This window comes from Camelina sativa, chromosome 7 (genome assembly GCF_030686135.1).
Source record: "Camelina sativa cultivar CO46 ecotype springtype chromosome 7, ASM3068613v1".
NCBI classification, from domain to species: Eukaryota; Viridiplantae; Streptophyta; class Magnoliopsida; order Brassicales; family Brassicaceae; genus Camelina; species Camelina sativa.
Genome location: NC_141886.1, coordinates 27,589,830 through 27,615,654, shown reverse-complemented (window position 1 = coordinate 27,615,654; position 25,825 = coordinate 27,589,830). Strand labels below are relative to the sequence as shown.

General features: G+C 36.1%; 7 protein-coding genes and 2 pseudogenes across 8 annotated transcripts; 7 read left to right on the top strand and 2 right to left on the bottom strand.

The window, feature by feature from the left end:
* Positions 1-1,920: 1,920 nt before the first annotated feature.
* On the top strand, positions 1,921-3,155 carry LOC109124868 (glutathione S-transferase U20-like). Its single transcript, XM_087457188.1, has 2 exons — positions 1,921-2,422; positions 2,619-3,155. Exons 1-2 carry the CDS (start codon positions 2,108-2,110, stop codon positions 2,964-2,966), a joined length of 663 nt encoding a protein of 220 aa, XP_087313314.1. The 5' UTR covers positions 1,921-2,107; the 3' UTR covers positions 2,967-3,155.
* Positions 3,156-3,794: 639 nt separating this feature from the next.
* On the top strand, positions 3,795-4,865 carry LOC104702622 (glutathione S-transferase U21-like). The gene is made up of 2 exons (XM_010418517.3): positions 3,795-4,254; positions 4,383-4,865. Exons 1-2 carry the CDS (start codon positions 3,934-3,936, stop codon positions 4,725-4,727), a joined length of 666 nt encoding a protein of 221 aa, XP_010416819.2. The 5' UTR covers positions 3,795-3,933; the 3' UTR covers positions 4,728-4,865.
* A 1,439-nt stretch (positions 4,866-6,304) lies between these two features.
* LOC104702621 (glutathione S-transferase U22) lies at positions 6,305-7,320 on the top strand. Its single transcript, XM_010418514.3, has 2 exons — positions 6,305-6,754; positions 6,849-7,320. Exons 1-2 carry the CDS (start codon positions 6,440-6,442, stop codon positions 7,188-7,190), a joined length of 657 nt encoding a protein of 218 aa, XP_010416816.1. The 5' UTR covers positions 6,305-6,439; the 3' UTR covers positions 7,191-7,320.
* Positions 7,321-7,396: 76 nt separating this feature from the next.
* LOC104702620 (glutathione S-transferase U23-like) lies at positions 7,397-8,791 on the top strand. Its single transcript, XM_010418513.3, has 2 exons — positions 7,397-8,091; positions 8,211-8,791. Exons 1-2 carry the CDS (start codon positions 7,777-7,779, stop codon positions 8,556-8,558), a joined length of 663 nt encoding a protein of 220 aa, XP_010416815.2. The 5' UTR covers positions 7,397-7,776; the 3' UTR covers positions 8,559-8,791.
* Positions 8,792-10,296: 1,505 nt separating this feature from the next.
* Positions 10,297-11,643, bottom strand: LOC147941771 (uncharacterized). The gene is made up of 4 exons (XM_087458638.1): positions 11,589-11,643; positions 11,119-11,446; positions 10,521-11,007; positions 10,297-10,455 (listed from the first exon to the last, which is right to left on the bottom strand). The coding sequence occupies exons 1-4, from the start codon at positions 11,641-11,643 to the stop codon at positions 10,297-10,299; spliced, it is 1,029 nt and encodes a 342-aa protein (XP_087314764.1).
* A 1,003-nt stretch (positions 11,644-12,646) lies between these two features.
* LOC147941770 (zinc finger BED domain-containing protein RICESLEEPER 2-like) lies at positions 12,647-14,338 on the top strand. Its single transcript, XM_087458637.1, has 2 exons — positions 12,647-13,404; positions 13,456-14,338. Exons 1-2 carry the CDS (start codon positions 12,647-12,649, stop codon positions 14,336-14,338), a joined length of 1,641 nt encoding a protein of 546 aa, XP_087314763.1.
* A 2,700-nt stretch (positions 14,339-17,038) lies between these two features.
* LOC104702619 (VQ motif-containing protein 9 pseudogene) lies at positions 17,039-18,572 on the top strand (annotated as a pseudogene). The gene has a single exon (XR_015561189.1). The product of XR_015561189.1 is annotated as a VQ motif-containing protein 9 pseudogene (transcript).
* Positions 18,573-18,958: 386 nt separating this feature from the next.
* On the bottom strand, positions 18,959-21,110 carry LOC104702618 (14-3-3-like protein GF14 omega). The gene is made up of 4 exons (XM_010418511.3): positions 20,046-21,110; positions 19,722-19,844; positions 19,430-19,546; positions 18,959-19,331 (listed from the first exon to the last, which is right to left on the bottom strand). The coding sequence occupies exons 1-4, from the start codon at positions 20,523-20,525 to the stop codon at positions 19,263-19,265; spliced, it is 789 nt and encodes a 262-aa protein (XP_010416813.1). The 5' UTR covers positions 20,526-21,110; the 3' UTR covers positions 18,959-19,262.
* Positions 21,111-22,772: 1,662 nt separating this feature from the next.
* Positions 22,773-24,648, top strand: LOC147941769 (uncharacterized; annotated as a pseudogene).
* The last annotated feature ends 1,177 nt before the right edge of the window (positions 24,649-25,825 follow it).

The window sequence follows — 25,825 nt, the reverse complement described above, 5'->3', positions numbered from 1 at the left end:
CCGATATCTAAAAATATCCGAATGGGTCTAATGTTTCTAAATCCAAAAATCCGAAAACTCGAAATACTCGATCCGAAACATGAAAGAGTACCCGAACGAACGCCCACCCCTAGTTCACCGTATATATAGATTGCAGGATGAACCTGAATTTATTGTACATGATGGGCCTTAATCGTATGGGATGGGAATAAAAGGCCCAAATTAATATCCATGTTGTAACTTGTAAGTCAGTTGGAATCTATATACATTTACATAAATCTCTAATAGTCACGTTTTTAAAATACTAAAATCAATGAGATGTACGTACATCTACGATCTACCTAACTGAAAGTAAAGTCTGACTGAGTGAGTCTTCAAATAAATCGAGTAGGTGGCCACGTTAAAAGTATAGTGAGTGTCTCAGCAACGAATCAATTACTGGTTTTAAGATTCCTCTAAACTCTAAAAATGAGTCTACAGAGAAATTTGAAATTTTTTTTTATTCATTTTATGTTTACTGGGTGATAAACCCAGTAAATTTCTCATCCATAAAACTTTTAATATAATTTAATATAATTTTATTTGAATACTTGTTTTGTTATTTTGTTTTGTATATTATCATAAAATTATTAAAATTTATTTAACTGGATTAATTAGTTATATTTTATACTATATAACATATTATCAATAATGTTAAAAAAATATTATGAATAATCATTATAAGTACCAATATAGTTAGTTTCATAATATTAATATTTTTTCCAACTCTCATAATTTGTTTAATCATACTAATATTTTATTATATCAACTAATATTAATTTACAATAATATGAATATATAATTTAGAATTATGCGTAATAAAACTTGTTAAATAGATAATTTTATTTTACAATTTATAAAAAAAAAACAAATTAACTGTTTAATTAAGATTTTATGTTTTTATAGAACTAATTTATTATAATAAATTATGACAATTTAGGAAGTGACATGTGTCATATGATTGAGAGAGATCACATAAGTTTATATAAAAAAATTTGAAATTTGATTTTCTTTTTTATTAAAATATTATTTTTCTTATTTATTTATTTTGATTATAAAAAACTTTTTTACAGTCTACCAATACACATGGTCTAATTAGTTCACTATTATTTCCTTTGATCTACTTGTAATTTACCACCTTATCCAAATTTAACTCGATTTCTATGTTTATAAAAACATTTCATTCTAATTTTATACATCAACGTAGAACTTTAATCAGGAAAAATAGAATAAAAGATACGTATATGTTTCTAACATCTTAGTTATTAAATTGTAATGAATGTTCAAGTTCATACGGAATTAATATTAAGTTCAAAATTAATATGCTAGTAGAAAATGTATTTTTATCAACGAGAAATTTTATTTATTAATTTGTAAAAGCTTTATTCTTGTACCAAAATTCTTTTTTAAAGTTGATGCGACGTGAGGGAAAGCAATATTCTTTACGTGACGCATTCGCTTATTTCCATCCCTCTCTCTTAACCACTATTATACCATCTCCAATAGTTTTTTCTATTTTTTCTTCTATAAAGATTTCTATAATAGAAATAAGTTCTAGTTCAATAGTTTTCTCTATTTTCTCCTCTATAAAAAAATATTTTTAATATATTCTATTTTTATTTTATAATTAACACCTTTTATTTTTTAAAATTGCAAACTAATTCATTTTACTTTAAATTTTGTAATATTTTCATAAAATTATTTTTTGCAAATGGTAGTTTCAATATTTTAGAATAAATATTTATACTTAAATTTATATTATTAATTCTTAAAAATATTTATTTTATTTATGACTAAATAAATAAAATAAAGTCATAAATAAAATAAGTTAAAGATTAAGAGGATTACTTTGCAGATAAAATAGTTTACTTCTATTTATAGAGAAAAAAATAGAGTTCCTTTATAAATAAAAAAAAAAATAGCAATTTTTTTTATAGAGGCTAAAATAGGATACCGGCCAAAAATAGAGTACTATTCAAGGTGCTATTACTCACACCTCTTCTTTATATCCACACACTCACTTGTTCACTTACGTTAAAAAAAAAAAAATCAAGAACATATCATCTGTGAGCTTCAGATATCGAAATCAATGGCGAACAAACCGATTCTTCTGGATTACTGGCCGAGTATGTTCGGGATGAGGGCTAGAGTTGCGTTGAGGGAGAAAGGTGTTGATTTCGAGTACAGAGAGGAGGATTTCAGCAACAAGAGCCCTTTGCTCCTCCAGAGTAATCCCGTTCACAAGAAAATCCCGGTTCTCATCCACAACGGTAAACCGGTCTGTGAATCTCTCAACGTCGTCTATTACGTTGACGAGGCCTGGCCTGACAAGAACCCATTCTTCCCTTCCGATCCTTACGGGAGATCTCAGGCTCGTTTCTGGGCCGATTTCGTGGACAAGAAGGTAACTTATCCCTTCTCTGTTCCTAGTTTTCGTAATTTTTGTCTGAAACAGGATACAAGGCTAATTTTAGGGTTTTTTTTGTAGATCTGTAAGCTTGTTTGATGTCTACTACTTTGGATTTGATTTGAACTTTTTTTTTTGTGTTCATCTGAAACAAAGTTTGATGTTAATATGTTGCAATGTGTAATGGATTCAGTTCACCGAAGCACAAGTGAAGATCTGGATGAAGAAAGGTGAGGAGCAAGAGGCAGGGAAGAAGGAGTTTATTGAAGCACTCAAGATTCTTGAAACTGAGCTTGGAGACAAACCATACTTTGGTGGAGATAGCTTTGGCTATGTAGACATTTCCTTGATTACATTCTACAGTTGGTTCCAAGCATACGAGAAGTTTGGTAACATCAACATCGAATCAGAGAGTCCCAAACTAGTCGCTTGGGGAAAGAGGTGCATGGAGAAAGAGAGTGTGTCTAAATCTCTCCCTGACTCTGAGAAGATTGTTGGATACGTTGCTGAGTTTAGGAAGAACAATCTCGGATCTGAGTGAGTAGAAATTGTTGTTCTTTTGTCGTCTTATCTACGTTCTGTTCTGTTCTGTTCTGTTTTTATCTTTGGTTTTCTGTGTTCCTTAATAATAATGCGGGAGAGAGCATTAGTGATTGTGTGGTGGCATGTATGCATCCTAATTGCTATGTATGGATTTTAAATAAACTTTGTTTTGATTGAAGCGTCTAAATGTGAAGTCGTATTCACGAAGGAGAGATTACTAGATCAGTAAAATCGTTTGGAACCAATGAAAGAAAAGTTCTCAAAAAACAAGAATCACGAGAAGATTATATGGTGGATTTCTTTGTCGCTTTCACTACAGAAGACAGTTTTTGTTTTTACTCCCTCACGAGACGCATTCTCCGCTGACGCTTGTGCGAAAAAAGAGTATAATAGAGGGCTATTATTAGTAGAGCTGGTGACCACGTTTCAATCATGCAAGTGTAGTGGCCCTACAAAAACAAAATTATAAAAAGTGTGTTGTGTTCTCAACCGATTTTGGGAGGACATGGCAGCCTAAAGCACTAAAAACACCTCCATCATCAGCTCAGTTCCCTCACTTTGAGGTTTGAGTGGAGACTCCACTACGATCGAGTACACATACATTATCTTTTTTTTTTTTTTTTGTCACTATTCAACCAATAATATATCATCTAGACGTGTCGAGTTTAACGTTTAAACAACAAAAAAAAAGAGTTACAATAATTCACACTTAGGATGCTTTACAAATTCATGGAGAACTTTTCATCCGCCCTACTGTAGTTGATACACCACTAGCAGCATTAAAATACGAGATATTGTTAAGTTACTATAAGACTAGTGATAGAAATTATATAATTACCACACTTTGATTTTCTTAAACCGTTTCATATGGTTGGCCACAATAGTTTTAGTAATTTTGAATGACACCCTAACAAGGCTACAGGTAAAAGACGAATCAAGAAGAAGAGCTTCACCGATCGCAAACAATGGCAGACGAAGTGATCCTTATGAGTTTCTGGCCGAGCATGTTCGGAATGAGGACAGTGTTCGCGTTAGAGGAGAAAGGAGTGAAGTACGAGTATAGAGGAGAAGAGGATGTGATCAATAACAAGAGTCCCTTGCTTCTAGAGATGAATCCGATTCACAAAAAGATCTCGGTTCTCATCCACAATGGTAAACCGGTTTGTGAATCCATTATCCAAATCCAATACATAGACGAAGTCTGGTCCGACAAGAACCCATTCCTTCCTACTGATCCTTACCAAAGATCTCAAGCCTTATTTTGGGCGGATTTCATCGAAAAGAACGTAACAACATTAATGTGTCTTCAAATTTCACTGTATTAAATTAGCAATTGAAAAGATTTTAGATCAGACTCTAGGTTTTGCTTGTAATCAGGTGTGTATGTGTATATTCCTTGTGGTACAATGAACAGTTGTTCCTTTGTGGGAGGAAGACTTGGGCAACGAAAGGTGAGGAGCTAGAAGCAGCCAAGAAGGAGCTTATTGAAATACTCAAGACTCTTCAATCTGAGCTAGGAGATAAACCTTATTTTGGCGGCGATACATTCGGGTTTGTAGACATTGTGCTGGTTGGGTTCTATAGTTGGTTTCCAGCATACCAGAAGTTTGGTAACTTCAGCATTGAATCAGAGTGTTCGAAACTGATGACTTGGGGAAAGAAGTGTATGCAAAGAGACAGTGTGGCTAAGGCTTTGCCTGATTATGACAAAGTTTTTGGTTACGTTTTACAGCTTAAGAAGGTATATGGGATCGAGTAAGAGAAGATCTCTTTGTTTAGCTATATAAGTTGTGTTTATCTGGAGGTTTTCATGTTTCTAATAATGACATTTTTGTTCTAGGATGATCTGTTGAAACTAATGATTTATTAAAAAAACTAGTTGAAAAAACCTTAAGTGTTAAATTTAAAATACGTATAAACATATTGAACTTATACACCAAGCTAACGGACCTGTAGGATGTGAGGGATGCTAAGTCCAGTTTGTTTTCAATATGGTTAAATTTAAATTTTAAGTTTGAAAACATTTTTTATTTTTTATTTTTGTTTCTTAAAGCTGTTTATTAAAAATAGGTGAAATATATACCTCTGTTTTTTTAAATAGGCTTGTGAAAAGGCTTTGCTTTTTGTTGGGCTGAAGATGAATGGGATTTGCAATCCAACACACACACGTAGACACCTTGATCGATGTCGGATCCAACACACACACCTTGATCGATGTCGGATCCAAGCAAACGTGACTGATGATGAGAAACGCAGAAGCTAAGAAAGCTTATCTCTTCTTCTTTCATCTCTTCATCTTGATCATCCCCTGATGAAGAAAAATTGGCAAAACACACCATCATTAGCCATCACAAAGGCTACACAGATAGTCATAGTCTCATATAAAAGTCAAAACTTTTCACAGCGAGCATTATTAACCTGAGTACCCGGTTCGGTGGCTGATCTTAACTCAGAACCATGAAGTGACCTTATATGTTGGACCCCTGAACGGTTACTTAGCATCTCCTTGAGCCTTTTCCTACACATATCAAATCATCATCAATACTTGGACTTGGGAGTTTAAAAACAGAGGCGAGAACTGCTAAAATCAGGAGACTTCAAAATTCAACACGGTTTCCATGATTCCATCGATCACAAAAAAAAAAATCAGTAATCGCAGAAATTGTGTCTGTGATGTTTCCATTTTTCTCACTATCAGAGTTTAAACCAAAACCTTAGGTTCGGTGATAAATCTAGCCGTTATTAAGGTTCGGTTAAACTTTTTCTATTTTTCTACTTAGTTACTGATTTATTTTCCTTTTTTTTAAGCCTTTGCATTAATTAAAGTTCGGGTAAAAACCATTACTAGTTCTGATGTATCTAACATAGTGAGCTGTCTCCTTTGTAATATTTTGGATCTTGTTACTTATCTTTAAGTGATTCTATATATATATTTTGCGTGGAAAGATAAATGGGAAAACAAAATTAAGTGATCAAAATTGTAGGATAGTACCACCAACCATTGTATCATATAATCATAATCTGAACTTGAATTCAATAGTGTACTACATGTAAACGAAAAAAAATTATAGGATAAGTTTATATATGGTGTCTGAGTCTGACGATATATGTTTTAAGTTGTAGGGATTGTGGAATTGATTAAGCATAAGCAAAAGATTACTGTCGTGTATTTTTGTTATTATAAATTTATAACATAAAAACAAGAACAGATAAGCATAATGACGTAAGCAGTGGCCTAAGCATTTTTTAAACTCCATTTAAAAAACATATCTAATTCGATAACACTAAGTTGACTTGCTTAACAACGTTCACACCTTGCTTGCTACGTGTCTTAACCTTTAAGATTCAATTAAATTTTCTCATTTTTATTCACAGTCAAATAATATATACATCAGCAGCGCATACAAAAACTCCTTATACAATTCCAACTATTTCATAAGAATTTCCAATTAGAGTAACAAACTAACAATAATGGCGGATGAAGTGATCCTTCTTGATTACTGGCCGAGTCCATTCGGAATAAGAGCAAGAATCGCGCTAAGAGAGAAAGGAGTTGAGTTTGAGTCCAGAGAAGAGAATCTGAGAGACAAGAGCCCTTTGCTTCTTCAGATGAATCCGGTTCACAAGAAGATCCCGGTTCTCATCCACAATGGTAAACCGGTTTGTGATTCCATGAACGTTGTCCAGTACATCGACGAGTTCTGGTCCGACAGAAACCCTATCCTTCCTTCCGATCCTTACCAAAGAGCTCAAGCCAGGTTCTGGGTCGATTTCGTTGACACCAAGGTACCATATCCAAAAATCTCTGTTATAGGGTTTTGTTTGTAGATAGACTCGTTATTGAGAATGTTTTGGATTTTGATTTTTTAAATGGAAGCAGTTGTTCGAGCCAGCGGATCAGCTCTGGCAAACGAAAGGCGAGGAGCAAGAGACAGCTAAGAAAGACTATATCGAAGCACTCAAGATTCTTGAATCTGAGCTTGGAGACAAACCTTACTTTGGTGGAGATACCTTCGGGTTCGTTGACATTGCCATGACTGGATATTACAGCTGGTTCGAAGCATCAGAGAAATTAGCTAACTTCAGCATCGAACCAGAGTGTCCCATACTGATGGCTTCTGCCAAGAGGTGTTTGCAGAGAGAAAGCGTGGTTAAGTCCCTCCATGATTCTGAGAAGATCCTTGAGCTTGCCTATAAGCTTAGGAAGATATATTGTGTCTAATAATAGTCTTATTGATTCCACCATTTTCTATGTTCACTGTCTTTTTTTTTTTAAGTTTATTGTTTGTGTTCTGTGAATATTGTCCCCCTTCTTTTTTATTTCACCAAATAAGATCTGTTTCTTGTCACAAGAAGATGGTTCCTCGATTTAAATAGGACTTAAGTGTTGTGCCTAGGCTTATAAAAAAATCTTAAGGCAATTTTATAAGTCTAGCACTTGTTATAAAAGTGAAAAAAGGTTTCAGAACATATGAAACAGTGATAATGAAAACTAACCAAGTCACTCACTAAATCATTCAACCTCTCTTGTGACATGCAAATACGAATTAAAAAAAAATCCAAAATACATAATATAAACTAGTTACATTAACCCTAGTTTTGCTTTTGATCACAATTTGGTTAAACAATTGTTCATGTTATTATGGCTATAAGAGCATATTACCTTTTTGCCAAAGCAGGTCCACTTACTCTCTTATCTTTCGTACAAAAGTTGATTGAAGTGGAGAATAGATTCGAAACCTTTCTTTATCTAGGCTCTATAATTACCACTCTCTCTTCTTCACTCAGCCTCACCGACAACTTAAAAAATGGCAGAAGAGGTTATTCTATTGGATTACTGGGCAAGCATGTTCGGGATGAGGACGAGGATTGCTTTGTATGAGAAAGGAGTGAAATATGAGTATAGAGAAGAAGATCTGAGTAACAAGAGCCCTTTACTTCTTGAAATGAACCCTATTCACAAGAAGATTCCGGTTTTGATCCATAAAGGTAAACCGATCTGCGAATCCATAATCCAGGTTCAATACATCGACGAGCTTTGGCCCGACAAAAACCCTATTCTTCCTTCGGATCCTTACCAGAGAGCTCAAGCTAGATTTTGGGTAGATTACATTGACAAGAAGGTTACAGTTTATTCTCTTTGATGTTTTTTTTGAGTTCTTTGCCTTACGATCCGTTAAATATATAAGTAAGTAACGGATGATGTGTTGCTAAATGTTGTTTTGGACAAAATTGGGATCAGACGTACGGACCATGCAAGGCTTTATGGTCAGAAACAGGGGAGAAACAAGAGGCAGCGAAGATGGAGTTCACCGAAGTACTCACGACCCTTGACTCGGAGCTTGGAGACAAATCTTTCTTTGGAGGAAACGAATTTGGACTTGTGGACATCGCCTTTATCGGATTCTACAGTTGGTTCCGTACGTACGAGGAGGTAGCGAATCTCAGCATCGTAGCAAAGTTTCCTAAGCTAGTCTCGTGGGCACAGAGGTGTTTGAAGAGAGAGAGTGTGGCTAAGGCCTTGCCTGATTCAGATAAGGTTCTCAAGTCTGTCTCTGATCATCGGAAGATTGTTTTAGGACTCGACTAGATTCCCCTGTTCTGCTGCTTTGCTCGGTTTTTGTCATGATGTGGGATTTGCTCTGTTTTCCCCCTGTTCTGCTTTGCTCTACTTTATACATGTTTTTCAATAAGTCGAGTATAGCTCGAGCCTCGATGTATGTTAGTGTTGGGTGGGATTTGAGTGAAGCTATGATCTATTTTTATTTTGGTTACTACTTTTTCAATAACAAGCGTCAACGGTCGCTTACTTTGATCAACAAACCCTTTTTGGATAGTATTTTATTTATTATATTTTTCGAGTACACAGAAAACAAATCAAATGGTAAACATAATACATTGTATTAACCATTTGTATTATCTGACAAAAAAAATACATTGTATTAAAAAAAATCTTAAAAGAATTTAAGTTGTAAAAGTCTTTTGATGTAATAATAGTTGACAAAATACTAGTGCTTTTACACTATGTATATGGAGTTCGAATTTTCGAAATTTAATTTATTATAAAGATCAATAAAGATAGTGAAGATATCTGTCGTCATATAATCTCGTTCGTTGTTGTCTCGTAATTTAAAGTAAAATTGTTCATTGTAAACATGGTATAAGTATCACAGTTGCGAAATTGTCAAATATGTTGGCCGTTGCTTTATGTAATGCATAAGTTATATTTTGTTGTGTGAGATATATATTATTATTTGTAATAGCATAAAACCAGATGAGTTCTCTTATAATGATGTAACATATCTTTATAAAAAAATGATGATGAAATGATATACGATACTATATAAATATATAAATTCATAGATTAAAAAAGAACCCAAAATCAGTCTTCTTTAAAATCATTTGATATTGCATGTAATGTAGACCATGTACTTATGTAGTACAGTTGGGTTGGGTGTGTATAACGTGGAGTTTTTTAGGTAGTCTTGTTTGGTTCAAGATTGAGGGCTCGGACGCAACTCGTAGTCCAAACTAAAAGTAAGATGTGAGAGTTGTTCGTTTGGGGAAAATATTCTGGCCCAAACGGTGAGTCTTGTCGACAATCACAATCCGCAAGAAAGAAAAAAAAACCACTAATAAATTCATTAACTTTCGTCACTTCTCTATTATAATGTTAAAGTTTAAATGAAACCAAAAAAAAAAAAAAAAAAACTCAAAACACTCTTCGTTGGAATAATAAACAAACAAAAAATCGTTGTGGCTAACGTTATTGTCAAAAATTTGAAAATAAATATCAAACTCAAACAGAGAGTACAAAAGAAAAAAATAAGAGCCACGGCACCAACGACGAGAGTACGTTTAGCATGGGGACTTGTACTATGATTCTTTTATTATACTAATGAGTCCCCACATTATGTGTTTACCTTTATCCAGTAACCTTTTTTTTTGTTGTACAATGCATAGAGCGTTAATGCACTAAAGCTTACTACTAAATATTCAACGTATAGAACAAACACAATGTTAAATTTCTTACTTTATACGAGTCCACTTTATAGCATCCAAGAATAGTTTCGAATAAGATTGGACATTACTAGAAAGAAGAAAAATCAAATTCACATGGATTGTAGAAATTTACAATGTATGGATCATAGATTCCAAATCTTATATTATTATACTTTTTTTTTTGTCAACTGGAGTTGTATTATATATTATAGATTGTACCAAAAAGATCCCCAAACACATCTTGTGATTAGCTAGCAAATTAGCCTATCTTTTAACCCTTTACTATCCTAAGCCTTTTTAACAGGCCTATACAAAAAATTTCAAACTCATTCTATGGCCCAAAAAAACTCCCAATTAAACAGCTGTTTCCCGACTTTCTTCTCTGAATAAACCATCCAGCCACACAGGATGTCCCGAAGCCACATAAGACATAAGACTGTAATCTTCCAACGTTTGTGACGCTTTGTGCTATCAGAGTAGCTCCTCTGTTTGACACCGAGTTTTCCAAAAGAATATTCCAATCCTTACACCACCTTAAGGATTTTCTTACCTCCATGGATTGGTATCTGAATGAAGGCCACATCGTTGGCTTGGTAATCGCTTTTACCAAAACATCAACCTGTAACGCAAAAGTTATTTTCTCCACTCCATGACTCCTCATGGCCTCTACTGCCCAGCTTAAACCTTTCAGTTGTGCTTCCTCTTTATCTTTCACACCAGCGAAAGCTCTTCTGCTATGTAACAGAACCATTCCTTCATGATTCCTCAGAACCCATGCTACCCCAGCTAGCTTGTTCCTCCTTGACCAAGACACACCAACGTTGCATTTGACCCAATTCTCAGCCGATGCTCTCCATCCCCTTTTCTTATGTCCTCCCTTTATTCTTTCTTGCGTCCCTTCCCTTCTACCCTCCGTTTCCCCTACATCCTCTTCCATTGGTTCCACTATTTGAGCATCCCTCCATTCCATCCAATCCTCTATTTTCTGAGTAGTTTCCAGAGGCGTAAAACCCTTCCCTTCAAAAGATATAAGGTTCCTGTTTTTCCAGATTCTCCAAAGGGTCTATGGGAATGATCTCTTTAATTCCTCTGGCCACACCTTGTTCTTTATATTCAGGAGAAGGTACTGAATATTCGAGAAAACTGACCCATTGTGGAACCCATTCTCGGGAGAAGGAATGCCCTTAAGAGCCCATATTTGTCTCGCTAGTGGACATGTGAGCAAGACATGGTTCACCGATTCATCCTCTTCTCCACAATTTTGACATCTCTCATCAATTCTCATTCCTCGTCCTCTTAGCGCCTTTACAACTGGCAAGGCACCACACATAACCTTCCATAAGAAAACTTTTAACTTAGGATCCGTATGAATGTCCCATACTTTCTCTTTAAGCACATTAGTGGATGGTAACTGAGTAGCTTCCAGCCTAACCTGTTCATTGAGCGATTGGGCTACTAGCCAGTAAGCCGATTTGACTGAGAAATCCCCACTCTTATTATGTTTCCAAGAGTAATAATCCTCCTGCTCAGTGACTGGTTTGATCTTTTAAATCCTTTGGATATCTGCAGGGAAAAAATTCTCCCGAAGCTTCTGTCCATCCCAATCTCTTAGATTTACATCCAGCAATTCTGATACTCGTAAATCCGGATTGAAGAAGTTGTTTCTTCTCCATGGGGCTCTCCAACTAGCCCTGGGCAAATAAACCGAATTCGATTAAACCGATCCGAACCGATCCGAAAAACCCGATTTTGATCGGATTCGGATACTGTGTAAAAACCGATCGGTTTATTTTTGGATTGTGAATCGGATTTTGGATATAAACCAATCCGAACCGAAATCTGATCGGTTATCCGCTAAACCAAGGACACTTTGTTAATTCTATATACATACATATATATACTGTTTTGTTTTGTCCTTCAACACCCCAAACCTCCTTTTCTTTTGTCTCGACTCTCACTCTCTCGATCCTTCTCAAGTCTCGACAGAAAACTTTTTCCGACTACGAACTGCCTCTCAACAACTCAGCCCTAGTTCCCTTGCTTTATATTGAGATGCAAATCCCAATTTCCACACTAGAAACCCTAGTTGATAACGAGTGCCGTCAATCCCTTCTCTCCTGTCAATTACGTCAAGGAATCACTCAGAGGTACTTTCTTCTCTGCTTTTGTTTTCTCCTATTTAAGCTTTCTTTAATTTCATGGTTTCTAGTTTCTAGTTTCTCCCTTTGAAGTATATGTGAAGCTTTATCTTTTGTTCAAAGTTCAGAACTTTAGATCTGTTTTTAAAGTTTTGTTTGGTCGTGGGTTGCTTGAAAGTTTGAAAGTAGTAGTAGGAATAGGAACATATGCTTTCACAAATCCTTGTTTGATTTTACAGGAGCTAACTACAAACGTTTTTGTAAATGTTTGTCATAATCTGTATTTTTTTACTGTTTGTGAAGAGTGTTGTGATTGATTTGTTTTTTTAAACATAGTTCATAACTGTTTGTGAAGTAATAATGTGATAGTGTGATGGATTGGTTTAAAAAAAAATAGTGTAACTGTTTGTGACTTTGTGAAGTAATACCGTGATTGATTGGTTTTGTTTAACATAGTATGTGGATGTAAGTGAAGTTATTCTGTGACAGTGTTATTTAGTTGTGATTGATTGGTTTTCTACTTTTCTTAAACCCGCAGATGGATTCTTCCTCACCTAAACCCGCAGATGACTTTGGAAATGAAAAAGATGGAGAAGAAGTAAAGTCTCAGTCTCCTAAAACTGGTCACACAAGTCATGAAACTGGGAACAAAAGGAAAGAAGAAGCCGATGGTTCAGTTCCTAAGGCTAAGATGGATAAGAAGAAGAGGACTAGGGTAATACCAAGGTCATGGGTATGGGATCATTTTACAAGACTCGTAGGAGAGAAAGATAGATGTCGCTGTCATTATTGTACTAGAGAGATGGGTTGCGTGACAACTAATGGAACTACTTGTCTGAAAAATCATCTCGGAATCTGCAAGGAATACAAGGTCTGGAAAGAATGCAGAAGTCAGACTCAACATGTTATAAATCCTACTAATGATAGTTTGCAGCTGTCCAAAGTTACTGAAGATGTGTTTAGGGAAGCATCTAATGAAATGCTTGTTCTCGGTGAATTGCCACTTTCATTTATTGAAAGTTTGGCTTGGAAAAACTTCTGCATAAAGGTTAATCTTCACAAACCTCACTCTCGAAGAACAGCTACTAGGGACATTGTGGAAACTTATGTGAAGAAGAAAGCAGAAATGATGAAGGTTATTGCTGCTAATAAGCAAAGGATTTCTCTGACAACGGATATATGGGTTGCACCTACGACAGGAGCTAGCTACATGGTCATCACATCACACTTTGTTGATGCAAATTGGCACCTAAGGAAGATGATCATTGGGTTTAAGCACGTCTTTGACCATACAGGGTCAACAATAAGTTCTGTCCTTCTTGACTGTTTGGCAGAATGAGGAATAAGGAAGATCTTCACAATAACAGTTGACAATCCTACTGCCAACACCAATGCTCTGAAGAAGTTCAAAGAAACGTTCAGCTTAGTAGGAAATGATGCATTTGTGTTAGGTGGAAAGTTCATGCATTTACGTTGCTGTGCTCACATCATTAATTTAGTTGTGAGGGATGGTTTGCATGATCTTAATAAGCGTGTGGAGGCCATTCGAAATGGTGTTCAGTATGTTCGATCTTCAAGTAAAAGACTCGAAGCCTTTGAGCAGAAGGTTGAATCAGGAAAAATGACAAGGGGAAGTTTGTCATTGGACTGCAAAACTAGATGGAATTCAACTTTTCTTATGTTAACAAGAGCTTTGAAATTCAGGTTGGCTTTTGATAGGATGGAGGCTGAAGATAAGCTGTATAATGATAACTTCTGTGAAATTGTTAATGGAAAACCGAGGAGTGGGCCACCAACTAAAGAAGACTGGGATGAAATAGAGAGGCTAGTAAGGTTTCTGGTCGTCTTCTACAACTCAACCTTAGTGGTTTCAGCATCATCTACTGTCTGCTCTCATAAGTGTTACAATGAGATTGTTACCATAGAAAGAAATCTTATAGCATTGAGCAATAATTCTGATGAGAAGCTTAACTTAAAGGCAAAGGCTATGAGAGACAAGTTCGATAAGTACTGGGGTGGATTGCAGAAAATAAATAAGATGCTAATTGTAGCTAGTGTGTTTGATCCGAGGAACAAAATGAAGTTTGCTGGTATGTGCTTTGATATGCTATATGGTAAAGATAGTTCAGAATCAAAGGAGCTTAGCAAGTCAGTCAATGATGTTTTGGAAAAGCTGTTTGAAGAGTATAGTATTGATGCAACAATGGTTGCTCATGAGTCATGTCCCTAGTACTTTTAATTTCTTAAAACCCATTCCAAAAGTCCGTTTTTAATAAAAAATTCGATGATTTTTAAGTGGTTTATGTTCTGCAGCTTTCTTCTTGTTCCTTCGTTTGAATCAAGTTTTTTTGTTTTAGTGTTTTACACAGGTTCTTTTCTACATTAGTCCACGTTTGAACTGATTGAGAGAGGAATCAAGAATGCGTGGAAGTTGGAATTGTGTTTGGATCAGTAAACTTATATCGCTTGTGTTTTTTTTTCAGTCTTTCCCTTTGGAACTTATTTGTTATTTCAGTTTTATGGTTTGGATTTTGAAACTTGGAGATGGAGTACTTTGTTTAGTTTATGAACATGATTATGAACTTGTGAATTGTTTGGTTTAAACTTTAAAGGATTTGTTAGGCTAGTTTTGAATGTAGTTTATTCGGATTGGTTCGGATAGTTCGGGTTCTTAGTATAATTCGGATTTTAATCAGATTATAGTTATCTTTCGGATTTCTTCGGATTCTTAAAAGAATTTGAAAACCGATCCGAATCCGAAACAATCCAAACCGATCTAATCCGAACTATATTCAGATTCTAATCGGATTATATACAGCTCAATCCAAAAAAAACGGAAACCCAAATAATCCGATCCGATCCGAAAATCCGAAAATCCGAATGCCCAGAACTATCTCCAACCCTCTTCATCCTCTATCCACTCATCAATCCACACGCTAAAAGAGATTCCATTTCCCACATTCTTCCTCAATCCTTTCACCAATAAATCTCTCCCAAATAAAATACTTTTCCTGGCATACGACGATCTATATTATTATACAAGTTACGAAATTTCTTAACCGTTTTTACTTTTCTGATAAATATCATAATAAGCACACACGACTTTTTTGCCGTCAATTGTTGGGTAAAATGAATCAATCAGAACTTTATCTTTTGTTAATAACCATAAAATCTACTGACAAAGTTTATTCTAAAGTTAAAGATGTTGTAACCATATACATATATCTTCTTATAACTGCAAAAATAATCAACGGGATTGATCGAGTCAAAATAATTTATACACACATATATACTATATTTTAAATACAAGATATCACAGTTTATCAGCTATGTATATTTATATATTCTAATAAAACAAAAATTGTAGAAGATGAATATGGAGTTGTACCGAACCCTTGGAAATATAACAACCCCCGCATAGTATTTACTTGAAATAGGTACTGTATTTATTATTTAGTCACAGAAAACTTAGAAAATATACTGTTACGAAATAACGTTTCTGATTATAATACTATTTGAAAACCAATTTATTGAATGATACGTTTCAGTGTAATGCTTTACCAATGCGATGCAAGAATATTTCAAAACATTATTTATTTTTTACGAGAAAAATATAAAAGAAGAAGAGAATAATTCAAACATTCATGCACCCAGAAAAAGACATTTTGGCCAAAACCCATTCGTATCAATTACATGTTGATCACTACTACTAATTAGACAGCAACAGTAAATTAGTAGTACTAATCAGACATTAACAGTGTAATTAACTAATACTAAGTGATAATTTTTGAGGAAAATTAAAAAAAAAAATAAAGGCTCAAGAGTCACGTGATAGCTGTCTGTCTCGTGCTGATGACACAGCCGTTGGATACGTCGTTTGCTGAGTCGGATCGAAGGTTTCGGTGGAATGCGAAGTATGTGATAATTACCAATTAGATTAAAAGGCTGTACGAATGTCGTTTTCGGTAAATACTTTTAGGGCTTTTGACCAAAATGGGCGTTGAATAACCCGACCCGTAACCCAAACGTATATATTATTATAATAATTTAAGGACTAATTAATTATTGAGGTTATTATTATTTGTATAGCATTGACGTTAGACCGATAATGTTTTTGGGAATAAAAGAATTACAGAGGTTTGTTTGTGTGTTTTCAGGAATAAAATAAATTTACAGATTTTTTTTGTTGTATATTATTTGCTTTATTTAAGAGTTTGGATTTTTAATTATAACACTATATATACTTAAAACAATTCGAAAGAACATAGTTTACATAAAAATTGTTGTACATACATTTTTCTTGCCAATTTAACTATTTTTATGTATGCACATTTGTTAAATTAAAATATATCTATCTTAATCTCCTTGAGATATATTTAGTAAAGCATGATTGCCTTGACTAACTAAAAATGATATATTTATATTAAAATTACTATGTTTATCATCATCATTTTCATAGATTGAAGAAAACATTTTACAAATTGGGGTTTTTTTTTTTTTGAAACAATGAACAATGAAACACTAGTTTTGTTTTTGAAACAAGAGAATTCTGTATATTTCTCCTGCTCTATATTAAGAGTATGTGCAAGCCATTAGATTAAACTTAAAACGAAAATAAAGAAGAGAAACTACACAACAACTCCTTTTGTTTTTAGATGTGGATAATATTTCCCATGCATGTAGTTACAACTCACAACATCTAATTTTTCTTCAATAAAAACAGTTACAACCGAACTAAATGCAGTAAACAGTAAAAGGATTATACAATTACAATTTGGGGTCACGAATAGAATATTACTAAAGGGTACATGCATTAATTTTTTTTTAATAATAAGCATTATATACATAGGCTATGTAGAAGAGAGAATCCATAGTTAAAAAACAATAGAGACAAATTATTTCCTTTTTATCTTATTCTAGAAAATTCCAATTAAAGCTTAACTTATTATTATTATTTGAGCCTTTCGAGTCGTATATAGTTTTATTACAAACATATCTCTTTCTCCCTAATAAAAACTTTTAAAAAAGATTATAAATATCTTTAATATACAGTATTAGTGAAAACAAAACAAACAAAAAAAGGAGAGAGAAAAAGCCATTTTCATCACCATCGTCTTCTCCATTATCTATCTCTCTCTACCAAATCTGGCAGAGAAAAATAACAAAAAAAAAAACAAAATCGAAGAAAGAAATCTTAAAAGGTTTTTGAATGGATAAGAGTTGTAACTCTTCCGGCGATTCCTCCGCCGTATCCGCCTCCACAACGAGTAGTACCGGTAACAACAACAACAACAACAGTACGAACAGAGATCATTACCTGAGACAACTCAATAAGCTTTCTCATAAGATATCAAAACCGACAACAAACTCATCCTCCTCCGCACCCGCACCCGCCGTGAACCGTGAAATTGATCATCATCCTCCTCCACCGCTACCTCCTCCGCCGCCGATTAATCAAGGGAATCTCCACCAGCACCAGCCTCCTGTTTACAATATCAACAAGAACGATTTCAGAGATGTTGTTCAGAAACTCACAGGCTCACCTGCACATGAACGGATCTCTGCTCCGCCGCAACAACCGATTCATCACCCTAAGCCTCAGCAGAGTTCCCGTCTTCACAGGATCCGTCCTCCTCCTCTCGCTCAAGTCATCAATCGTCCTCCTGGTTCGCTAAACGACGCTCTTATCCCTCACATGAATCAAAACTGGACCGGCGGTGGGTTTAACCTTCGACCGACGGCGCCGCTTTCTCCTCTCCCGCCTCTTCCTCCCGTTCACGCGGCGGCGGAATCTCCCGTCTCTTCGTACATGCGTTACCTTCAGAACTCCATGTTCGCCATCGATTCGAATCGTAAAGACTTCTCTGGGTTATCTCCGTTAGCTCCTTTGGTCTCACCTCGTTGGTACCAACAACAACAACAACAACAGCAGCAGGAAAACGCTCCACCGTCGCAAAACAGTCTCCCGCTACCACGTCCTCCTCCTCCTTCTGCCGCTTCCGGAACAGTTTCGCAGACGGCGCCAACATCGATTCCTGCGCCTCCACCGTTTGGGTGTTTGAATTCGCCTAAATCGCCATACGGATTACTCTCACCGAGCATACTTCTGTCGCCAACGTCAGGTCAATTAGGGTTCCCGGTGTCTCCGACGACGGTGCCGCTTCCTAGTCCTAAATACAAAGGTCGCTGATCAGTAAAACGTCGGAAATCCTCTTGTCGGTCAACTTGACAAACGTCGTCGTTTTGACCGTGACGACAAAATTCCCTTTGTTCTTTTTGTACATCATTAGTGGAGTGGTGAATCATTTGTTTTTTTTTTTCTTTTTTTAATTAACTCCAAATTACTTAAATCTGTTTTTCTTTTTTGACTTTCTTTTGTTGTTCATGTTGGAAACAAAGAGTAGGAAAAAGAAAGGTATAGACATTTGCAACTCGATATTGAAAATTCTCTTATAAGTTTGCCATTATCACGATCAAAATTGCATACACTTGTTTGTTTCATACAATTTTGATTGATTTACTCATTGGTAACGCCATTGGGATAGCTATACCGATCACTGAACTGTTACTTTCGTTGAATATATTTTTTTTTTGGCTCTAATGCTTTCATTTTCAGTTGAAACTTCGAACTCTGACGAGATCATTAATTTTCAACCTGTATGAATAGTGTAAATGACTAAAAGAGTGTCTATACTTAAATAGTTATTTTGAAAGGTATTCTTTAGATAAATCAAAGTTGATGATTGATCTTCAGACCAGGTAAAGTAATTGGCTTTTTACACAGTCCAATGAACTAAGTCTGCTTTTAAGAATGACGACAATCTACACCACAAGATAAGAGACAAGAGACTGACTTCATGATCTTCAAATTGATGAGAAAACAAAGAAAAAGGTTTCCATTGCATAGAGACATTGAAAAAAATAACAACCAAAAATAAAAAGAGAAAGAAAATCAAGCAAAAGAGATAAAATAAAATAAAAAAGATGATTGATGATGGTTCGGACTTGCCACAAATATGATGAACGAATAATAAGCTTTTGAAGATAAGCGAAATGGCAAGGGCGACCTTTTAGATGATTAAGAAAAAAAACATATGGACGAGAAAAGAAGAAATTCCAAACCCTAGAAAACTAGCAGTTTCACACTCAAAAGATCACTGCTGTTCCTCGGTCGGTTTTGGCGCTGCTGCTGCTGCTTCCTTGATCTCATCCGCAGCATCATCCTAATAAGATCCATCATTACAGAATTTAGTCAATGACAATGCGGAATCATCCCATACTAAAAAAAAAAGAACAACCAAGGATTGTATAGACAACAAACCTGCATATCGGATGTCCATAGAGTAAGGTTATCACGAAGAAGCTGCATGATCAAGGTACTGTCTTTGTATGATTCTTCACCAAGAGTGTCCAACTCCGCTATCGCTTCATCAAAGGCCTTTGATAGAACAACAACAAAACCAGTCACATTCATTTCCTTGAGATAAACAGAAACAAATGATATACTGCTACGGAGACGATGGATCGATGAGGTCAACTATTATGGCAATTCCCAAATTCCACATTAGAAAAAAAAAAAAAATTGAAAGATAAGAGTGTGGGGATTCAAATACCTGTTTGGCGAGGTTGCAAGCACGATCAGGAGAATTGAGGATCTCGTAATAGAACACAGAGAAGTTCAATGCAAGACCAAGACGAATTGGGTGAGTTGGAGCAAGCTCTGCATTGGCAATATCCTGTGCAATAGAGTTTCATCATCATCACATTATAACAAGAATCAAAACAATTCAATCTCAAGATCTTATTCCAATGAATCAACATCAATCAACATCTAATCCCGAAATCAGAAGTAATCATCTAATGAATCAACATCAACAGATCACAGACGCAATTCAATTAAACACTAGATCTGAGATTAGGAAGAGAAGGAAAGGAACCTGAGCGGATTTGTAAGCGGAGAGAGTATGTTCGGCGGCGTCTTTCCTCTCTTGAGCAGTCTTGAACTCAGCCAAGTACCTGTGGTAATCACCCTTCATCTTGAGGTAAAAGACCTTGGAATCGCCAGAAGCAGCGGCAGGGATGAGCCTAGAGTCAAGCAACCTGAGGATACCGTCGCAGATCCCGGTGAGCTCCGTCTCGATCTTAGACCTGTAATCACGGATCGCCGAGACGTGGTCGTCGTTACCGCGGCTCTCTTCCTTCTGCTCGATCGATGAGATGATACGCCACGAGGCACGGCGAGCACCGATCACGTTCTTGTAAGCGACGGAGAGAAGATTACGCTCTTCTACGGTTAGTTCATCTCCGTCGACGGCGGCGGAGACTTTCTCCATGAACTCTACCATCTCTTCGTACCTCTCCGCTTGCTCAGCGAGCTTGGCCATGTATACGAACTCTTCACGCGCAGAAATCGCCATTGTTTGTTGTTGTTGTTCCTTGAGAGATCTGAGATCTGAGATCAAAAAGAGGGGACGGTTTTGGATTTGAGGATCGGTGTGTTGTATAGGTCAAGAGCGAGAGAGAGAGAGAGGACGATGAGAATGAATTGGGTGTGGTGTGTTTAATGAGGGGAAAAAAAGTGATTAATGCGTTTTAGAGGAAAAGAGTGAAACTTGGAACCAAGATTTAATCGGGGCCGTTGGATTCGTTTCTTCTATTATGTGTGTGTGGCCGGTCCTGCTTTTTAAAGGCAACTTTATTTCTTTGAAGCCCCCCCCCCTTTTTTTTTTTAAAACCTCAAATTAAGAAAAACTTAAAAATACTTTTATGAAACAAAAAAAACATATGGTAAATTTTGATTGTTATGGAAATTTTGGGGCAATCTATAAAATAAATGGTATTGTAAATTTGATTCTATTAGTAGTATATGCATTTCTAAATGGGTCTAAGAGTTAAAATAAATAAAGGCTAGTTTTTGTTGAGTTGTAATCTAGTAGTACTTCTTTTTTTTTTGGTAATGAACTAGTAGTACTTTATACTGTTATTATCTCTACCAATTAGAAAGGAAAAAAATTTAGTATTCTATCTATATCACAATAGATGATGTTTTAGGATTTTTACATAAATTAAAAAAAATATTTAATGTTTAGATATAACTATACTCTTTCTGTATCATAAAGTTTAATGTTCTAGGATTTTTTCTTGTATCACAAAAGATGATTTTTTAGTTTATTTAATACATTTTTATTCTTAAAATCAAACAATTAATTAATGTTTTTACTTTTATGATAAAAAAATATATATATATATGTATGCATTTAAATGACAAATGTGAAAAATATAAGTAAATGAGTATTAAAAGGAATATAAAACAAAAGTAATTAATAATAATACAACATTTTTTTTTGGTGTTAATCCTAAAAAATTAACTATTATAATACAGAAGAAGTATTATTTATTTATAATAACATATTTCATAATTATTAATCAATAATAATTTATCAAACTTTTAAATTCTTATTTAATAATTTTGATAATTAAGATTTGGATACAATAATAGAAGCAAGTTGGGGTTAACAAAAAATGTGATAGAACACAGCTAAGAGGGGGACACATGTGTTGTGAACATGTCAGGGGATCCAAAGGACTCTCTCTCTCTCTTTCTTCTTCACATTTTCGTGGTGCTCCTCTCTAACTAAAACGTTACGTTTTCTTTCTAATTTTTTTTTTTTGTATACGTTACTGAAATATTAATATGAATCGAATCATTTAACGGGAAGTCAATCCTATTTGGATACCTATTCGAAATTATTTGTTTGTTTATCAGTTACGCTTTACACGAAAGTCTTTTTTTGGAGATTTATTTTACAGTTTTTGTTTATTAGTCTAGTGCTTTATCCTTATCTATGATTATGTTTTTTTTTTCTTCTTCATATTCATATCTGATTAACTTCTTCGTAAAGGTTGTTTTATTTTCCTTGATGATGATTTATATTTCAATAAAATAAATTAAAGTCGGTTACTCTCTCTTTCTAGCATAAAATGTTAAAATATACTATGAAAATACGGTAAGACAGTTCGAGATTTATGGCTTGTCCAGGCCCAGCTACATATGGTGATAAGAAGGTGAGAGAGAATGAGGCAAGCGCAAAAGAGATCACAAGTTTATAAAAAGAGAGTCGGATCAGTTAAACGACTATTTGTTCCGATCGACGTGTGAGGGGGAAAGGGACAATAAGAATAGTTGAGTAGGTTTTGCCCCCAAAAAAGAAAAAAGAATAGTTGAGTAGGTATCGATGCTAAGTGGTTTAAACCATCAAAATATCCATTCCCTAATTTAAAATGTCTTGCTTGCACGTTCTCTACATAAAAATAAGGGTTTAGAAGCCAGACTCTTGGTAGATGATGAACATTTGATCTTCTTCCGGTGTTTTGGTAAGGATCGGGAGACATGACATTAATTTGTGCCTCTCTATATATAGTTCAACCTATCATTGACATGCAGTTTTCTAAGTATTTAAGGAGGAGTGGTGACAAAGATTACATGAGCAGATTCGTAAACCGGATTTCCGAGTGGTCCAGGATTCGATCACGCCTAGCAGAGGATCGGAATGGGTGATTGACTATTGTATATTGTTTATATATATGTTTTCCGAACAAAGCATAAAACAAATATATATATATGCTGAGATGAAGATAAATGGATGGAAACTAACAATAAAATTATGGCAAAAAGAAAACTGTGTGCTTATTGGGTTGAGGAGGATGGTTTGAGACCCCATGGAGAAGAAACAATGTCTTCAACCCGGATCTCAGAATTTCTGAATTGGTTGATAGTACAAATCGAACATGGGACGCAGAAGTTCTGGCCTATCATTTTCTACCGCAGGATATTGAGAGAATCAAAAGGATAAAACCAGTACCTGAGATGGAGGATTACTATACTTAGAAGTTCAATAAAAGTGGAGACTTCTCGGTTAAGTCTGCTTATTGGTTGGCTTCTCAATCACTAAACACCTTGATAAGAGAGGAAGCAAATGTACAGCCTTCAACAAATCCGTTAAAGGAGCAAATATGGGGATTACAGACGGACCCGAAGATTCAAGTCTTTCTTTGGAAGGTGTTGTGTGGGGCTCTACCAGTCGCAGATGCTCTGTGTGGGAGAGGATTGAGGATTGAAAACCTTTGTCAAACCTGTGGTGGAGAAGAAGAAACGATCAATCATGTTTTATTCTCTTGTTCTTTATCTCGCCAATTGTGGGCATTATCCGGAATCCCATCTCCAGAGATAGGGTTTCACAATGGGTCGGTTTTTTCAAATATTCAATACTTCTTATTGAATATGAAGAACCCTCGGTGGCCGGAAGAGTTAAAAGAAACCTTCCCTTGGGTGATGTGGAGATTATGGAAGAATCGAAACCTGGTGGCTTTTGAAGGAACTCACTTCTCACCACAAGAAACGATCACTAAAAGCAAGGAGGATTGGAAGGAGTGGGTTGAAGCCCAACAGGAATGAGATGAGGAGGAGGATGTCGAAGATCGAGGGGAAGAGGAAATCCCAAGAAGAGGAGAACCGAGACAAATTCCAATGAAACCAGGGTGGAAAAGACTGGTAAGAGATTGGATGAAATGTAATATAGGAATCTCTTGGTCGGTTAGAAACCGGTTGTTGGGTTGTGCGTGGGTCCTTAGGGACCATGATGGAAGGGTTTTGTTGCATAGTAGAAGAGCTATGGCAGAGGTCAAGGATAAACAAGAAGCTCAGCTTGAAGGACTATTGTGGGCTATGGAAAGTATGAGAAGCCACAGGATAGAGAATGTGGTTTTTGGTTTGCAGGATCAGCTTTTGGTAAAGGTGGTGACAAAGCCTGCTTTATGGCCTTCATTTCGATATCAATCAAATGAGGTGCGGAGACTGAGGGGAAGTTTCAAGGATAGTAAATTCTTTTTGGAAAACTCATTTTCAAACAGAGGAGCTCTTATGATAGCACAGAGTATCACTCAAGATTGTAGACTCCAATCGTATGTGGCGATGGGGCATCCCGAGTGGTTGAGGTACTTATTTGCTGAAGACACAAGACTATCCTCTGATTGAACTTAAGTTTTTAATGGCTGGAGTAGGATTAGCCATTTTTTGGTATAGGTAAAAATAGAGTTTTAACTCTGTCTGTTTGTAGAAACAGAGAGGACTTCGGTTTAAGTTGCAGGTAAAGACTGGTATTAAGGCGTAGATGGTTTTGTAAAAAAGAAGATGTTACCTATATTATCAATATAAAACCAGTTGACAAAAAAAAAAAAAAAAACTGTGTGCCCCTGATTTATGATTTGTTAGTTTGATGAATGATCCACCAACCTTAGCCATACAAAATTCACTTACAGGCCCACCGACCAAGGAGAGAAAGTAGGGTCCAAACTTAGAATACCGTCTTTGTAGAAGGCTTTTAATTAAAGAAAATATTGTGATATCTTCTATATCACAGTCAATCAATCTCAAGGATACGATATCAATCACATTAATCTTCTCATTCAATATTTATTGTATAATCTCTCACATTAGGAAACATTCTTTTGTATATATGTAATGGTGATTAACATCAATAAGACAACACAATTCGACAGGAGCAACACCGCTGTTTGTGATTCTTTGCCCTCCGACCAACCCCCGACGAACTCGACTCCGACGAACTCAACCTCGACGACCCCGACACCATTAAACCCGACCACGATGGAAGTTCGCCGTACAATCTCTCCAAACGATTTGATCGCCGACGATAATCTCAGCGCTGTGATCTCTCAACCACTATTGAAAAGAACGAACTATGACGAATGGGCATGTGGGATGAAAACTGCTTTGGCTTCACGCAAGAAATTTGGTTTCTTGGATGGTTCCATCACACGTCCTGACATCGGCTCTCTCGATCTGGAGGATTGGTGGACGATTCAAGCGCTTCTGGTTTCTTGGATTAAGATGACCATCGATCCAGTGCTGCGTTCCAACATCTCTCACCGAGATGTGGCCAAGGATCTCTGGGATCACTTAAAAAAGCGATTCTCAGTCACCAATGGTCCACGGATTCAACAACTCAAGGCAGAGCTTGCCTGTTGCAAGCAACGTGGTCTCGCCATTGAAGCATATTTTGGCAAACTCTCACAGATCTGGGACAGCATGTCTGCTTATCGCCCACTACGAGTGTGAAAATGTGGACGGTGTGTTTGCGATCTTGGTGCAGTCCGGGAACAAGACCGTGAAGACGAAAAAGTCCATCAGTTTCTATTTGGTCTTGATGATAGCAGCTTTCGTACTGTTCAATCTAGCTTGGTGTCTCGCACTCCAATTCAATCTATGGAAGAGGTGTACAATATTGTACGTCAAGAAGAGGACTTGGTTCGCCAAGGAGCACAACCACCAGCTGATCAAGCTGACGTCACTGCTTTTGCTGTGCAATCTCGCTTTCGACGTGATGACAAAGATAAGGGATTTTTTTTGTAAGCACTACAATCGAGCTGGACATCCCTCTGATAGTTGCTACGCCGTGATTGGGTATCCGGAGTGGTAGGGAGAGAGACCAAGGTCCCGCTCCACTCAAAGTCGAGGACGTGGAGGCTCTGTTGCTTCTTCTAGTGTGGGTCGTGGCCGAGGTGTATCTTACGCTAATGTTGTGCAAATCAGTACTCCTACTACAGAACATGCCAACTACGTGCTCACCAATGCTGATCGTGATGGTGTCGCTGCATTAACCGATGCAGAGTGGAAAGGCATCAAGAACTTGTTAAACAA

Bases quoted from the DNA above. Each gene is read 5' to 3' on its own strand.
- LOC109124868 (XM_087457188.1), top strand. From the start codon at position 2,108: ATGGCGAACAAACCGATTCTTCTGGATTACTGGCCGAGTATGTTCGGG. The intron at 2,423-2,618 runs GTAACTTATCCC...TAATGGATTCAG, and splicing joins CCGATTTCGTGGACAAGAAG to TTCACCGAAGCACAAGTGAA.
- LOC104702622 (XM_010418517.3), top strand. From the start codon at position 3,934: ATGGCAGACGAAGTGATCCTTATGAGTTTCTGGCCGAGCATGTTCGGA. The intron at 4,255-4,382 runs GTAACAACATTA...TACAATGAACAG, and splicing joins CGGATTTCATCGAAAAGAAC to TTGTTCCTTTGTGGGAGGAA.
- LOC104702621 (XM_010418514.3), top strand. From the start codon at position 6,440: ATGGCGGATGAAGTGATCCTTCTTGATTACTGGCCGAGTCCATTCGGA. The intron at 6,755-6,848 runs GTACCATATCCA...AAATGGAAGCAG, and splicing joins TCGATTTCGTTGACACCAAG to TTGTTCGAGCCAGCGGATCA.
- LOC104702620 (XM_010418513.3), top strand. From the start codon at position 7,777: ATGGCAGAAGAGGTTATTCTATTGGATTACTGGGCAAGCATGTTCGGG. The intron at 8,092-8,210 runs GTTACAGTTTAT...AATTGGGATCAG, and splicing joins TAGATTACATTGACAAGAAG to ACGTACGGACCATGCAAGGC.
- LOC147941771 (XM_087458638.1), bottom strand. From the start codon at position 11,643: ATGGAGAAGAAACAACTTCTTCAATCCGGATTTACGAGTATCAGAATT. The intron at 11,008-11,118 runs GTCAGTTTTCTC...CTGGAAAAACAG, and splicing joins GAGAATGGGTTCCACAATGG to GAACCTTATATCTTTTGAAG. The intron at 10,456-10,520 runs GTAAGAAAATCC...GGTGTCAAACAG, and splicing joins TCAGATACCAATCCATGGAG to AGGAGCTACTCTGATAGCAC.
- LOC147941770 (XM_087458637.1), top strand. From the start codon at position 12,647: ATGGATTCTTCCTCACCTAAACCCGCAGATGACTTTGGAAATGAAAAA. The intron at 13,405-13,455 runs GTCAACAATAAG...ATGAGGAATAAG, and splicing joins CACGTCTTTGACCATACAGG to GAAGATCTTCACAATAACAG.
- LOC104702618 (XM_010418511.3), bottom strand. From the start codon at position 20,525: ATGGCGATTTCTGCGCGTGAAGAGTTCGTATACATGGCCAAGCTCGCT. The intron at 19,845-20,045 runs GTTCCTTTCCTT...TCTATTGCACAG, and splicing joins CCGCTTACAAATCCGCTCAG to GATATTGCCAATGCAGAGCT. The intron at 19,547-19,721 runs GTATTTGAATCC...GTTCTATCAAAG, and splicing joins CTTGCAACCTCGCCAAACAG to GCCTTTGATGAAGCGATAGC.